The sequence below is a fragment of the Lissotriton vulgaris genome, chromosome 3_2, assembly GCF_964263255.1.
Source record: "Lissotriton vulgaris chromosome 3_2, aLisVul1.2, whole genome shotgun sequence".
Taxonomy (NCBI): Eukaryota; Metazoa; Chordata; class Amphibia; order Caudata; family Salamandridae; genus Lissotriton; species Lissotriton vulgaris.
Genome location: NC_141690.1, coordinates 231,614,148 through 231,626,719, shown reverse-complemented (window position 1 = coordinate 231,626,719; position 12,572 = coordinate 231,614,148). Strand labels below are relative to the sequence as shown.

At 50.8% G+C, this 12,572-nt stretch overlaps 1 protein-coding gene across 1 annotated transcript; it reads left to right on the top strand.

Moving 5' to 3' along the window:
* Positions 1–556: 556 nt before the first annotated feature.
* FOXI3 (forkhead box I3) lies at positions 557–3,773 on the top strand. Its single transcript, XM_086964548.1, has 2 exons — positions 557–1,133; positions 3,111–3,773. The coding sequence occupies exons 1-2, from the start codon at positions 557–559 to the stop codon at positions 3,644–3,646; spliced, it is 1,113 nt and encodes a 370-aa protein (XP_086820674.1). The 3' UTR covers positions 3,647–3,773.
* Positions 3,774–12,572: the final 8,799 nt, after the last annotated feature.

Sequence of the window (12,572 nt, the reverse complement as noted above, 5' to 3'; positions counted from 1 at the left end):
TTCTTGTGGCGGGCAATGATAAAAAGAGTATCGCTGGCGCTGTCAATGCTACCTATGGGCAAGGCCAACGCTATAGAAACCGGCCCTAATTCTGAATACTTAATGATGATGCAGATAGCGCCGCGGCGCTCTCTTTGCTAACGAGGCGCTTGCTTGTCTAGCATGTGTAAAGGCCCCTGCGGCGGCGGGTCATTAACAGCATCGCCTGTAAATGTTTCCTTTCAGAGGGGAGGGGGCTCGGTACATGTATGGTCGGAGGGGGCCCGGGGCCACTAACTGCCCCATTATGCATGCAGCAGGTCTGGGGCCGCGGAGTCTCTTTTAACACCCCGGGCCCAGCCTCCCCCTCCCGAAGGCAGACACTCATCAGGGCCCATGAATGAGAAAGGGGGATTGTTCTCCCTGGCGCCTCTCGGGGGTGCGCTGTCCGGACAGCCCTCCCAGGCGGGGAGCCCCTCCCACGGGCAGCGGGCACACCCCCAGCCCCTGGCAGCTGATGAGGAGCTATAAAGGGGCAGGCCGGCTCCTGCCCCTGACAGCAGCAGCGTGGGAGAGTATGAACTCCATGCACCTCCAGGGCCCCCACCCCAGCGCCCAGCAGCACTTCAAGAGCGCCCCGGAGGCGCCCGACATGGCCGTCTATTGCGACAGCTTCAGCATGTACCACCAGCAGGGGCTGCACTCCGCGCCGCGCAGCAGCGCCAACTACGGCTTCGCGGAGTACGGCGGAGCCGCCAACCCCTACCTGTGGGGCGGCGCCGCCTCCGCCTACCTGCCCGGGGCCGGGCCGGGCTCCTACGGGGGGCCGCCCTCCTATGGCTCACAGAGGCAGCTGCTGCCCGGCTCCCAGGGGGGCTCCTCCTTCGGGGGGCCCGAGCTGGGCTGGCTCTCGCTGGCCTCCCAGGAGGAGCTGCTGAAGCTGGTGAGGCCCCCCTACTCGTACTCGGCGCTCATCGCCATGGCCATCCAGAGCGCACCGGAACGCAAGCTCACCCTGGCGCAGATCTACCAGTACGTGGCCGACAACTTCCCCTTCTACAAGAAGAGCAAGGCCGGCTGGCAGAACTCCATCCGCCACAACCTGTCCCTCAACGACTGCTTCAAGAAGGTGCCTCGGGACGAGGACGACCCAGGTGAGCGCTGCGGCCCCGGAGGTCCTGTGGTGGGCGCTCTGTCTGAAATACGTCATGGTGTATGATGCGCAGACTTATGCACACAGGCCTTTGCATATTACTCCAGCGAGTGTGCAGCTCGCTGAGCTATTTACAGTCGTTATTTTACATATATAATACATGTAAAATAACGACTAAAAATAGCTCAGCGAGCTGCACACTCGCTGGAGTAATACGCAAAGACCTGTGTGCATAAGTCTGCGATCATACAACATGTTCTGTTAGTAGATGTGTATTACTTCTGACTTTAGCATGAACTACAGAAGTTAAACTCTTTGCTAACGGTTTCAAATATGCACTTTCGATGGTACTGCCACTTTTATTGATAATGATAACGTTATGATTGTCTGAGAAGGTGTAGTATACTATGGTTATTAAGAGTGTATTTATAGGAATGGTGCTTGCCTAGCGCTTATTGCAAACACCTTGCAGCGCTACACCGGTGTACACAACTGTTTGGCATTGAAGCTTTATGCAGTACTTACACTGCATGTTGAGAGTAGCAGAACCGTTCGCTATTATTCAAATCGGACCTAACCATCTTTAATCGATTTGCGATAATCAGTGAGACAATGTGCCCGTTCTCTATCAGGTGATTGGTAGGGCCGCAAAATCCAGTTTGCGTGTTGTGCATTAAACTCTCTATAAAAACCGTGTTCACATTAAACTATTGCCAACCCCTAAAAAATCAGATACAGCATACAGTGTTCCGGACCAAAACGTACATTTCCGAAAGATAATTTCTTTACCCGAAATGATTTAAGTTATTTGTATGTGTGACAGTGGAATTCAGGTCACTGCGCGCCCATTTTAAGATGATGGAAGCAGCAATATTTGCACTATGTACAAATAAACTGGTTTGAGATATACGTTACCAATTCGGGTAAAACCCTGTGGCTATTGGTACGAAAAGTTTGGAATTCTGACTCTCTTGGGAACGCGTTGTTTTATGTAGTGGAAGCAATAATTAGTGGGACTTTTTCAACCGGGCTATTTCTTGTAGAGACAGTGCTTAGTTATGGTGTCAGGGTCACACATTGCCAAGTGAGGAAGTCCGCATTGTTCCAAACACAGTTTAAGAATCTACAAACAGCTAGACAATATCTACCCATTTGCCGATCCGACAACCGTAGTTAATACCCGGTTGATGATGAGGAACATCATGACAAGCTATTATGAGGCACAAAATCACAGAGACGGGTCAAGGCACCCAAACCCAGCACCAGTCACAGCCGTAAGATGTCAATTGAAAAAATTGCTAACGTGGTGAGGCGAATGACGCGATGCATAGTGAAGGAATCGTATTAATATTTGATATTCACCATTTGCATATGACAGCCATTAAATGGCTGCGCTGACAGACCCCAAATACACGCCAGTTTAACAGTCTTCAGGGGCAGGAGTAAGGCAGACTCAGGTCTGAGATTCTCACTACAAACTGTTGAGCTTCCATCGTCCTGCCCAGATTCAAATTAAGGGTGCATGTGATTTTAAGATTGTTTTTATGTGTAGAGAGAAGGCCTTGACCCAATTAATACCCATGGACTTGGGGGTGGTTTTTAGAAAGTGTATATGCACACAAGCAGTCTTGAGTCTAGGCGGGAGAATACCTATTTTTGCAGCAAATAAATATTGTATATGGAGGTTAAAATTGCCCCCACTGGTTTTCCTCATGCCTTCCTAACATGAAGTGTGCATTAATCGCAACATCTGTCCTTGAGCTTATTTATCCCAGGGACGCAGCTTTCATTGGTGCATCAGGTGCAGTGCCTGTGGCCCCACGGACCCATGGTTATTATTGTATTTTAATATTCAAACAGAAGCCCTGGGGCCGTGTCCTTTCTAGCACTGGGACCCCTGACAGGTTGATCCTCTACTGGTTTATTCTGCCTTTTCCTAAATCCACGCCTAACATTTTGCTTTCTTTATTTCCTCCAGGGAAAGGAAACTACTGGACATTAGATCCGAACTGTGAGAAGATGTTCGACAACGGGAACTTCCGCCGGAAGCGAAAGAGGAGGTCAGAGGCCAACGTCGGCGTCAGCGTCAAGGTGGAGGACGACGCGCGCTCCCTGAAGGCCGTGGACAGCCCGCCCATGGCGCCCTCCTCCTCCCCGGAGCTGGAGCCCCCCTCGGAGCCGGGCCGGAAGAGCGCCTCCCCCCACAGCCTCTCCTCCGCCCCCTGCCTCAACAGCTTCTTCAGCAGCGTGGCCTCCCTGGGCCCCGCCGGCCGGCCCGGCCTTGGGGGGCTCGTCAACGAACTGTCCCAAAGGAACATTTCAGGCTTGGGGGGCTTCTCGGCCAGCCCCCCGCAGGAGGCCGAGATGCAGGACAGCGGCCTGCACTTCAGCCGCGCGCCTTCTTATTATAGCTCCTTCTCTAGCGCCAACCAGGCCAACCAGTACAGCGGACACTTCTACAACAGCTTCAGCGTCAACAGCCTCATCTACCCGCGGGAGGGCACCGAGGTCTGAGGGGAGATCGGGGTGAAGACCCCTGAGAGACTCGGGCAAAACTAGGGAGGGCAGCCCCTCGGAGACTGATGGTACCCTAGGATGACATCCCATGACAGGTGGGAGGATAGACCAGTGGCGACTAGGGCACAGGAAGGGCTGTAGTACACATCTAGACTGCAGCCTCGAGAGACTGGGAGATCGGTGGGTGCGCCCTGAAGGTACAAGGCAGTCCTAGACAGGCAGGGTAGAGGGCAGCCCCTCTGAGACTGGTGGTACCCTGGGATGACATCGCATGAGAGGTGGGCACAGGGCGGATAGACCAGTGGTGACGAGGGTACAGGGAGGGCTGTAGTTCACATGTATGATGCTTGCCTCGAGAGACTGGGAGATCGGAGTGTGCGCCCTGAGGGTACAAGGCAGTCATAGGCTGGGCACAGGAGGGTAGAAAGCAGCCACTAGACACCGCGCACATTGGATAGCACCCTATGAGAGGTTACGGACACAGGGAGGATAGACCAGTGGCGACCAGGGCACAGGGAGGGCTGCAGTTCACATGTATGATGCAGGCCTCGAGAGAGTGGGAGGTCGGTGGGTGCGGCCCTGAGGGTACAAGGCAGCCATAGACAGGCTGGGCATAGGGTAGAGGGCAGCTGCAGACACTGACTGCACACTTGGATAACAGCCCATGAGAGGTTAAGGGGGCACCGAGGGATGATAGACCTTTGGCGACTGAGGGCACATGGAGGACTGGTTCATGGGGAGGGGGGGGGGGGGGAGCAGGCATTGGCATGGGCACGGCTGCACACTTGGGATACCAGCCTAAAAGAGTTCAAAGACGCAGCGCGAGGATAACTTGACGGCTACTGAGCGATGGCAGGGGGAGGGCTCCTGAAACCCAGACTGTAGGGCGGGGCTAATATATGACTCCTACCCTCAATGACAGGGTGGGGGCAATCACACACTTCATCAGCCTCGGTGTCACCTTGTTGTACACGCTGGTGCGACTTGAGTCTCTGAGGCACAGATCAACAGTTCAGTTTACATTGTCGTGCATCACGACAGGGAATTGAGACCTCTCAGATGAACCGCACTCACTAAGGGAAGGAGTATACAGGGGGAGAGGGTATGAGCGAAGGGTCACGCACAGGAGACGCCAGCAGCTGAGGGGGTGTTCAGTTCAGTTTCGGCCTCGACATTTCACTGTAATGGTAGGACAGGCCCTTAAACCGCCGTGTTGGGACTGATAGGCAAAAACCGTTCGAGAGAGTACCTTACACCCCCTACCCCTCCCCCTCCCCAGACGTACCTAGATGGACCACGAAGAGGGCGAGAAAAACGAACATTTCGCCACCTTGAAAGGGGGGCAGATGCAGGCCGAATGGAAGTGACCGCTTCCCCGTCTGCATCCTGTCGTGCAACGGCCACCCCATCACCGGCCTAAGACCGGTCCTACAAACACCTGGCGCCTCTCACCTGACACCACACCCCAAGGCACACACGTGCCACAGGTTCAGACGTCCCCCCAGTGTTAGGGTGGCGCTGCTCTGTAGGCTAAAACTGCCTGTCCCGGGCCTCCACGTGCCAGAAGACCACTCAGTTCTCATCTGTGCTCGCGAAGGACTTCAAGGAGCTATCATACATACATCAGTTATATGGCAGTCTCTCTTAAAAGACCTAGACCCCGCTTGAGCGCTGCGTTCATTTCAGGCCTGGCTGTAGCCCAGCTGCGCACTTGGGACCTGTTTACAAGTGCGACGACGGGGATCCATATGAAGTGCCTTGGAACAAAGTGCCTTGGAACACAAAAACTGCTGCCCGATCGAACAATTCCTGCTTATTTATTTTGTGAAAATCAAAGCACGCCAAAGACTTGTATATTTTAATCGGGGCCTGGGACCCCATGTCTATTTTTTATATTTGTTTGTATTCCTTGCGACACCCTGTACATATATTTTTCTTACTTCGTTTTTGTACTTTTCTAAATTATGTCCTCGAAGCAATTGTTATTTATGAAAATTTGGATCCGTGGCCCGTCTTCAATGGTGCTGTAAAAGTTTAAAGCTGGACAGAACTGTGAATGTTTCGTATATTTTGGAATAAATATTTGATATTATTTGCTACCTTTTTCTGTTTCATTGTTCGTTGAAAGGTGATTTGAAAATATTGCATCATACCCCATCGCTAGAGTTCTGTGCTTAGTCCTTGATGTCAGTTGTTTCCAAGTAAATGCCACAGAAACCAGCTTATGATAGAACAGTTTATGGTTCAATTGAGCGATTCACCTATATATGTTACTCCTTTCATCATCCTAAAAGAGGTGAAAGGGGGAGTCTTTCCCACTAATATTCTGATCTGTGCATTGGCTGTTCCTGTAGTTTTGATCTGGCTTCTGCCTTCAGCCTCTTGAGAGTTGCAAGCACCTTTTTTTGAAGTGTCTGTATACCACTGATCCACAATTGTGATCCAATGTCTTAGTATGCAGTAGCTAGGCGCTATATCAGGGCTGTGAGTTTGGCAGGTAGGCACCTACACCGCTGTAAACACGGGGCCAGTGTTCCAGGTGCCCTTTCAGGGATCACTCTACAAACATCAAACACCCCGTGCCAGCACAGACCGTGCCACTGTGGTGCCAGCGCCACGCCGGAGAGGGGCATGGTGTGTGATATCAGACATGAAAGGCAGGGGAGGGCGCTGGCGGATGTCACTTAGATCGGGCCTAATCCCACAATAGTGGCTCGGGCTCTTTTCATGTCGGGGCTCTGTATAATTGAAGGGCTTCGTGCCTACTTCACAGGCTTCGTGGCACCCTAGTTTCTAATTTAACATCAATCTGGATGTATCAAAGCGTACCAGTCTGGCTCAGCCGCCTGTCTTTCTGTGGCAAATGGCGTCTGGCAGATCACGCCTCGTACCTCCTGTGTTTTAGGCAATGCCTCTCACAAACCACCATCACCCCAAGCACCATGGCACTCCTCATTTCAGCATGGCGCACCTGCCCGCCCGATGGCACGCATTGCATCATTGCAATATTCTGAACACATTCTTAATGCAAGGAATGCTTATTATATTTATGTAAGTCAGTCTATTTTCGTATCTTACTCCTGGAGTTAAGCTTGTCTCTCTGCACTGCAGCTTTTGGTTACAAGAAGCAGAGAGAAGCAAGTGACATGCCAAGGATCACTGGCTGTCAGTCCGTTCGACGCTGGGATTGATAGCAAGGTCTAAAGACGCACTGTTGTCTTCAGCACACCTCACGCGCTCATGTATGTGTTTCCTTTGCTCTGATGTCACCCGCGCGGACCACGTCACTGCGTGTATCCGCCATTTTGTGAACAGGCCTCTGAGTCCGTCTCCATGTCATTTTTGATGATCCCCCAGTTAAGCTCTCCCAAGAGTATATTTCAGACGCTGTCAACACAGGCTGTAACATTCTTTCATTGCCCGTGTGGAGGTTGTGTTTGTTACTAGAAACAATTCGGTGTGAGGTGGGCGCTAGAGTTGTACACTCGACCCCTGACCATGGACGATTGTAATCCGAAGTATGCATGGTTCAAAACAAAAGTGCCAAATCCTGAAGGGAAATCTCACAAACCAGTTTCAAATGGTGTATATTGCACCCAATATTAGATGTTTGAACATCTTGTGTACAGGGACGTTGACAAGGCCAGTTCTATCATGGCTCTTGTCATATTGTTGTTGCAGTGTTATATAGCGTGACCTTGATCCGGGGTTATTACCGGAGCACTAGTTACCTTACACAAGGATACATTCGTTTTTTGGCAGGCACATGGAGTTTAAGTGATTTGCCTCTGTCTACTCAAAAGCTGTAAAATAAACTCCGAAAATAATATGACATTTTAGGGTTCAAGGAGACGCTTGGCTCAAAATTTCAAACAGAAACACCCTGCAGCAACAAAAGTAATGCTTTTGGAGTTCATTGATATATGCTTGTAATCACAATTTGACTCCATTTCTAAAATGGGTATTACCATCTTTTTTATGCGATCTGGACTAGAAATATTTATTGCGATAGCATCAGCCTCCTGTATTAAAAAAATATATAATTAGAAAACATGCACAGATAGACCTCTTCACTTATCCTCTGTTCCACTGTCATTCCCATGTTGCTTCTGCCCACCACAGCATTGGGCAGTTGGTCAGCCCCCCTTCAGTTATTGGTTCTTTCAATGTGAGTGACGCATTGTACCTGAGCATGTGTGCACATCCACCTAAAAAGTAATGCACTTCAGTGCCAAGACTGGCGGGACAACCCCTTACTTTGCAATTCATGTGTTTCATTTCATTCTTTATCCTGTTAGTCATTCTTGTTCTCGTGAACAAAGAACACTTCTTTCCACTAATAAGAATTACATTTTCCTGTGACCTACATTAAAGCTAAAGAGGCTTCCTAAACTAGTTCAAAGTATATCTGACTGGAAAGTAACAACAATATTGGGCTATCAAAATGATATGACATAGTTAATATTGTTCAAATGTAAGATTTTTAGGCCGTTATTTTCCCTTTTCTTCTTTTTATTTTTGTGGCACATACTTGCAATACAGAACAAATAAATAATAACCATTGCACAGCATGCGTAGGCCAGACCTGCTGGCTTTGCCCATGCTTTTTTATTGCAGGATGTGACTGTAAATAGTTATAGCAATTCTAGTTACGTGGTGCATACATAAACGGACTAAAACAGCGGAATGCAAAGCTCCTGTAACTGTCCCCGTGTTAATAATTGATTTGAGTGTCCACCCAATGCGTTTTATTATGGAGATATACAGGCACTCTCCTACTGCATGTAGATTTATACAAGTCTCTTTGCAGGAGCAGCAAGTGGCCTCTTTAAAAAGCAACTCTTCAAGCACAGAAAGGACATGCTTCAACTTCAGAAGCATGAACGGCTGGATGCACGACCCAGGGTTCTGCACAGCCAGCTCCCATTGGCGGCAGAAAAATCTCTTCAGCGGTGTCATCAATCTGGCCCCGTTCACAAGCTCTCCTGACTCCACAATAACGGTAGCATGGAAAGTCATAGAAAATTGAAATATTAAAAGCACTTTTCTGAAAACCCACAATGAAAAATCCATGTCGTCATCGTAGTGGAAACCTCAAATCAATAGAAATACAGATTTAACAACATTTTCAGGAAAAAAACATAAGCAGTTGATGTTTTTTTATAATTACGTATTTAAAAAAACGGTTCCCAGTATAACATGATTTTGTGACATTTTATGAATTGGTTCCGCCGATTGGTGAATTCCGTTCATCTCTAAACTTTCGAATACATTGTTTAAATGAATTGGCATTTTATGAACTTTTGTTTTTTTAAATTATTTTTTATTAAATTAATAGCCCTTAACTTGTCCATCGCCCACTATTACACTCACTTTAACTTCTCACTTTCTTCTGTAAATTTCAATGACTTGTTATAAAGTTACCTTACAGCGTTTTTAAAAAAAGCTCGAAAATGTTTCTGGTATTTCTACGTAATTACCTCTGTGTCCGTTTCATTGAGACGTGTGTTTTGTGCATGCTCTGCACGTTTGTACTTGTGCCAAGAGGCTTTCTTCGGACCTACAAAGGCGCTGGCAAGATGTCTCCGGTAACGTCATTTCCCCCCGACCTCTGGGATAACTGGAGTCGGAATTGGCGCGTTGAGTTCAACGGTCCCTGATAACACTCCCTGTGCACTGTAGGTATTCGGAAAGGGTTCATGCGATACACATGCTTCGATTGTAGGTGGTTTTACTGATACAAGCTTCTTGGATCCTTGGCGAGGTGTGATCCTTGGCCGAAGTGTAGGGATAGGCGTCATTGGTCTATTTCAACTATACCATGGACAAGCACCTCACCCTTTCCGTTGAATTGGTATAGTCCATCAAAGATGTCGTGATCTCGGCTGTAGGGGCCCAGTGGTGACTATCCATACAGGAGGGAGGTTTTAATGAGCGTTAGGTGTGCACTGCAATACTTGAAAACCACTGGTGTGTGCCACTTTGGGGGGGTTCCTGGCCAAAGCTGAAGTCTACGGTCCTCGCAGAAGTTGAGCTGGGGGTGGGGGAGGGGGAGGGTGCAGTCACGGTAGAGCGTGGCTATCAGAAGATGGAGGAATGGGCCCGAGCGCTCACCACGCTCTGCTCTGTGTTGGATTGGTGTGCCCCTTCCTGGTGTAAGCGTCAGCTCACCCCATGAACGGGCCTCTCCTGCGTGCCAGGTGTAAGCGTGAGCTCACACCCATGAACGGGCCTCTAGTCCGCCGCCGAGTCTGAGCTCTACAGTGCGCGTCAAAAGGCTGTGGGTCTGGTGAGCAAACCGTGGATCAACACATCTGTTCCAGGCCATACATCTACAGGGCAGTCTCACATGCACAATTGTTTTCAGAAACTGAAACTATGTGGGGCAGGTTTACAAGACCCTTTCGCGTCATTTTTGTTGCGTCATTTTTAAAATGGGAAAAGTGACGCAAAAGTGGCGCACGGGGCTTGTAACTTTGCCCCATGTTTTTTAAGGATAGCATTGACATTGCACCAACCATTGTAAATAACCCATGCGCCAATCTACTTCTTGAAGTATTGAAGAGAAAACCCCATGAACAGTTTCTGTTTTAGCGCCTGCACCCCACCCCCCTCGAACAGCAACTTGGGGTCGCCCCGGAGTCTACCCTGTCCAGTACGGAAGGACCCACACATATCGCTTGGGGAAGCCTGGGTCTGCGGTCAAGGCCCGCCCCTTTCTCCCAGGGTCATCTGCTTGCACTGTTTTACACCAGCCGCCCCGAGTGATGCTTCAACAACAGACTGCACTGATGCACGGACACACTGGTGCCTGCACAAACAACAGTCCCACTAGTGCCCGTGCAGGTGATACATGTGGCACGTGCAGGTGCTATGGTGAACAGGTGTGTCCTTGAAAAAAGAGGTTCACGCGCCTTCGGGCGTGAGGGACTGTATTCAGTGCAGGTCTCTCGCGCCTGTTTGTGTCCAATAGCCCATGGAGGGGCCCGTGTGTGTCTGTGGCTCGTGCTGGGCCGTCAGGTATGTGTGTAAGAGATACGTCCAGATTCCTTGTATGCCTGGGCGTCCTGTAAGCGTGCAGTATAGAAGCCGAGAGTTTGCGTGGTAGATGTGACCAGCGCAATCAGCACAGACCCTGTATGTAGCATGTGTGACTCTTGCACGCTCCCCATCGGAGTGCACGAGTGTATGTTACCCATACAGGCCCGTCGTGTACGCTCCCCATCGGAGTGCACGAGTGTGTGTAACCCATACAGGCCCGTCGTGTACGCTCCCCATCGGAGTGCACGAGTGTGTGTAACCCATACAGGCCCGTCGTGTACGCGTGCAGTAAATAAAGTAGCCCTGTGGTCCCGGGAATGTGTGGTAGATGTGATCAGTGCAGACCCTGCGGGGAGCAGATGCCAGGGCTCAAGTCGGGGTACCACGCGGATGGACGGCGTCCCCCACTTTTTTTACCGGGTGGACGCCGTCCCCCGCCTCACTGTTCTTTCCTGGATGAAGAGCTGGATGACTGAGGCTCCGGAGCTCTTCCTGGACAACCCGTGAGATGGCTTAAATAAGCATTATTAATCTACTAATTTCATAAATCTGAAAAAATATGATACACTAAGTCAGACAGCCAGGAACTGAGCGCGGAGGGGCGACAGAAGGTCAAAATGAAGGACTCCCTGTAATGAGAGGGGACTACCTTTCGTGACGTCACTTCCTGTCGTGACATCACTTCCGGTGACACCACAACTACTTGGAGCGCCCCCCCCACTTCTTTTTTTAGGACTTGTGCCCTGGCAGATGCTACTCTTGGACGCTTCCCGTCAGGGTGCACGAGTGTGTGTGCACTATACAGGCCCGTCGTGCATGCGTGCCGAACATACATTGCGTGTGTTTGGTGGTAGATGTGCAGACCAGTGGGTGGCAGTTGTGAATCTTGCACGCCCTCCCCCTAGGGTTGCACGAGAGTGTGTGTTTGACAGGCCCGTCGTGTATGCGTGCAGTGAAACCTCGGGGGCACGGGGTATGTGTGATAGATGTGATCAGCGCCGACCCCAGGGGTGGCAGTGGTGACTCTTACAGGCTCCCCCATGGGTGCACTGGAGTATGTTTGACAGGCCCGTCGTGTTTGCGTGCAGTAAAACCTTGGGGCACGGTGTATGTGTGACGGATGGGTGAAATTGTGACTTTTACTGGCCCGTCGTGTACACACGTTAGAGAAGCCCCGTGTTTGGTGGCAGATGTGTGCAGGGCCGACCCCACGTGATGGGCGGGGCCCTGTGCACGGTAGGTGTCCACGGCTCAGGTGCGCGCGTGCGGGATCTGTGCCCTCGGGTCACCTGCTCACCCACCTACGTCCGGACTCGGCTCCTGTTCCAAGACCCCCATTTTAGGATTAGACGGGAGCGCCCTATTGTTGTCTGGTAGATGGGGGATCTCTGGGCGCCCTGGGCTGAGAGGGGCGGGGGGGGGGGGGGCAGTGGGATTGGCCGGTCGGTGGGGGTGGAATGGCAGGCGTGGGAGCACTTGTGGCAGCTCTGAAGGCGGCTAGAGCACAAGGCAGCTCTCCTTCGAAGAAGAGACGGATTCACCCCCGCAGAACCTACCAGACGCGTGTCCACATTGCGTGGCCACACTGTCTCTCGGAGTGTTCACTTTCAGAGCACTTCTCGCGCGGGGGGGGTCGGGTGATAAACTTTGCCTGCGCTGATGATGGGTGTCACGAACCGCGTGCTTCAACTCACGCCCAGCCACAGTTTATTGTCACGCACAGACAAGTATAAAAGCACAACAGCGTCCGCCTACTGGTGCACCCTCACCAGGATCTTTCTCCAATATGGGATACAATGGAAAGTCACAGCGTCCAGCCAGTAGCGCTAGGAGGCCAGGCCAGAGGCAGACTGGGCGCTATACAGAGTCCAAACATTTTGTA

Bases quoted from the DNA above. Each gene is read 5' to 3' on its own strand.
- FOXI3 (XM_086964548.1), top strand. From the start codon at position 557: ATGAACTCCATGCACCTCCAGGGCCCCCACCCCAGCGCCCAGCAGCAC. The intron at 1,134-3,110 runs GTGAGCGCTGCG...TATTTCCTCCAG, and splicing joins TCGGGACGAGGACGACCCAG to GGAAAGGAAACTACTGGACA.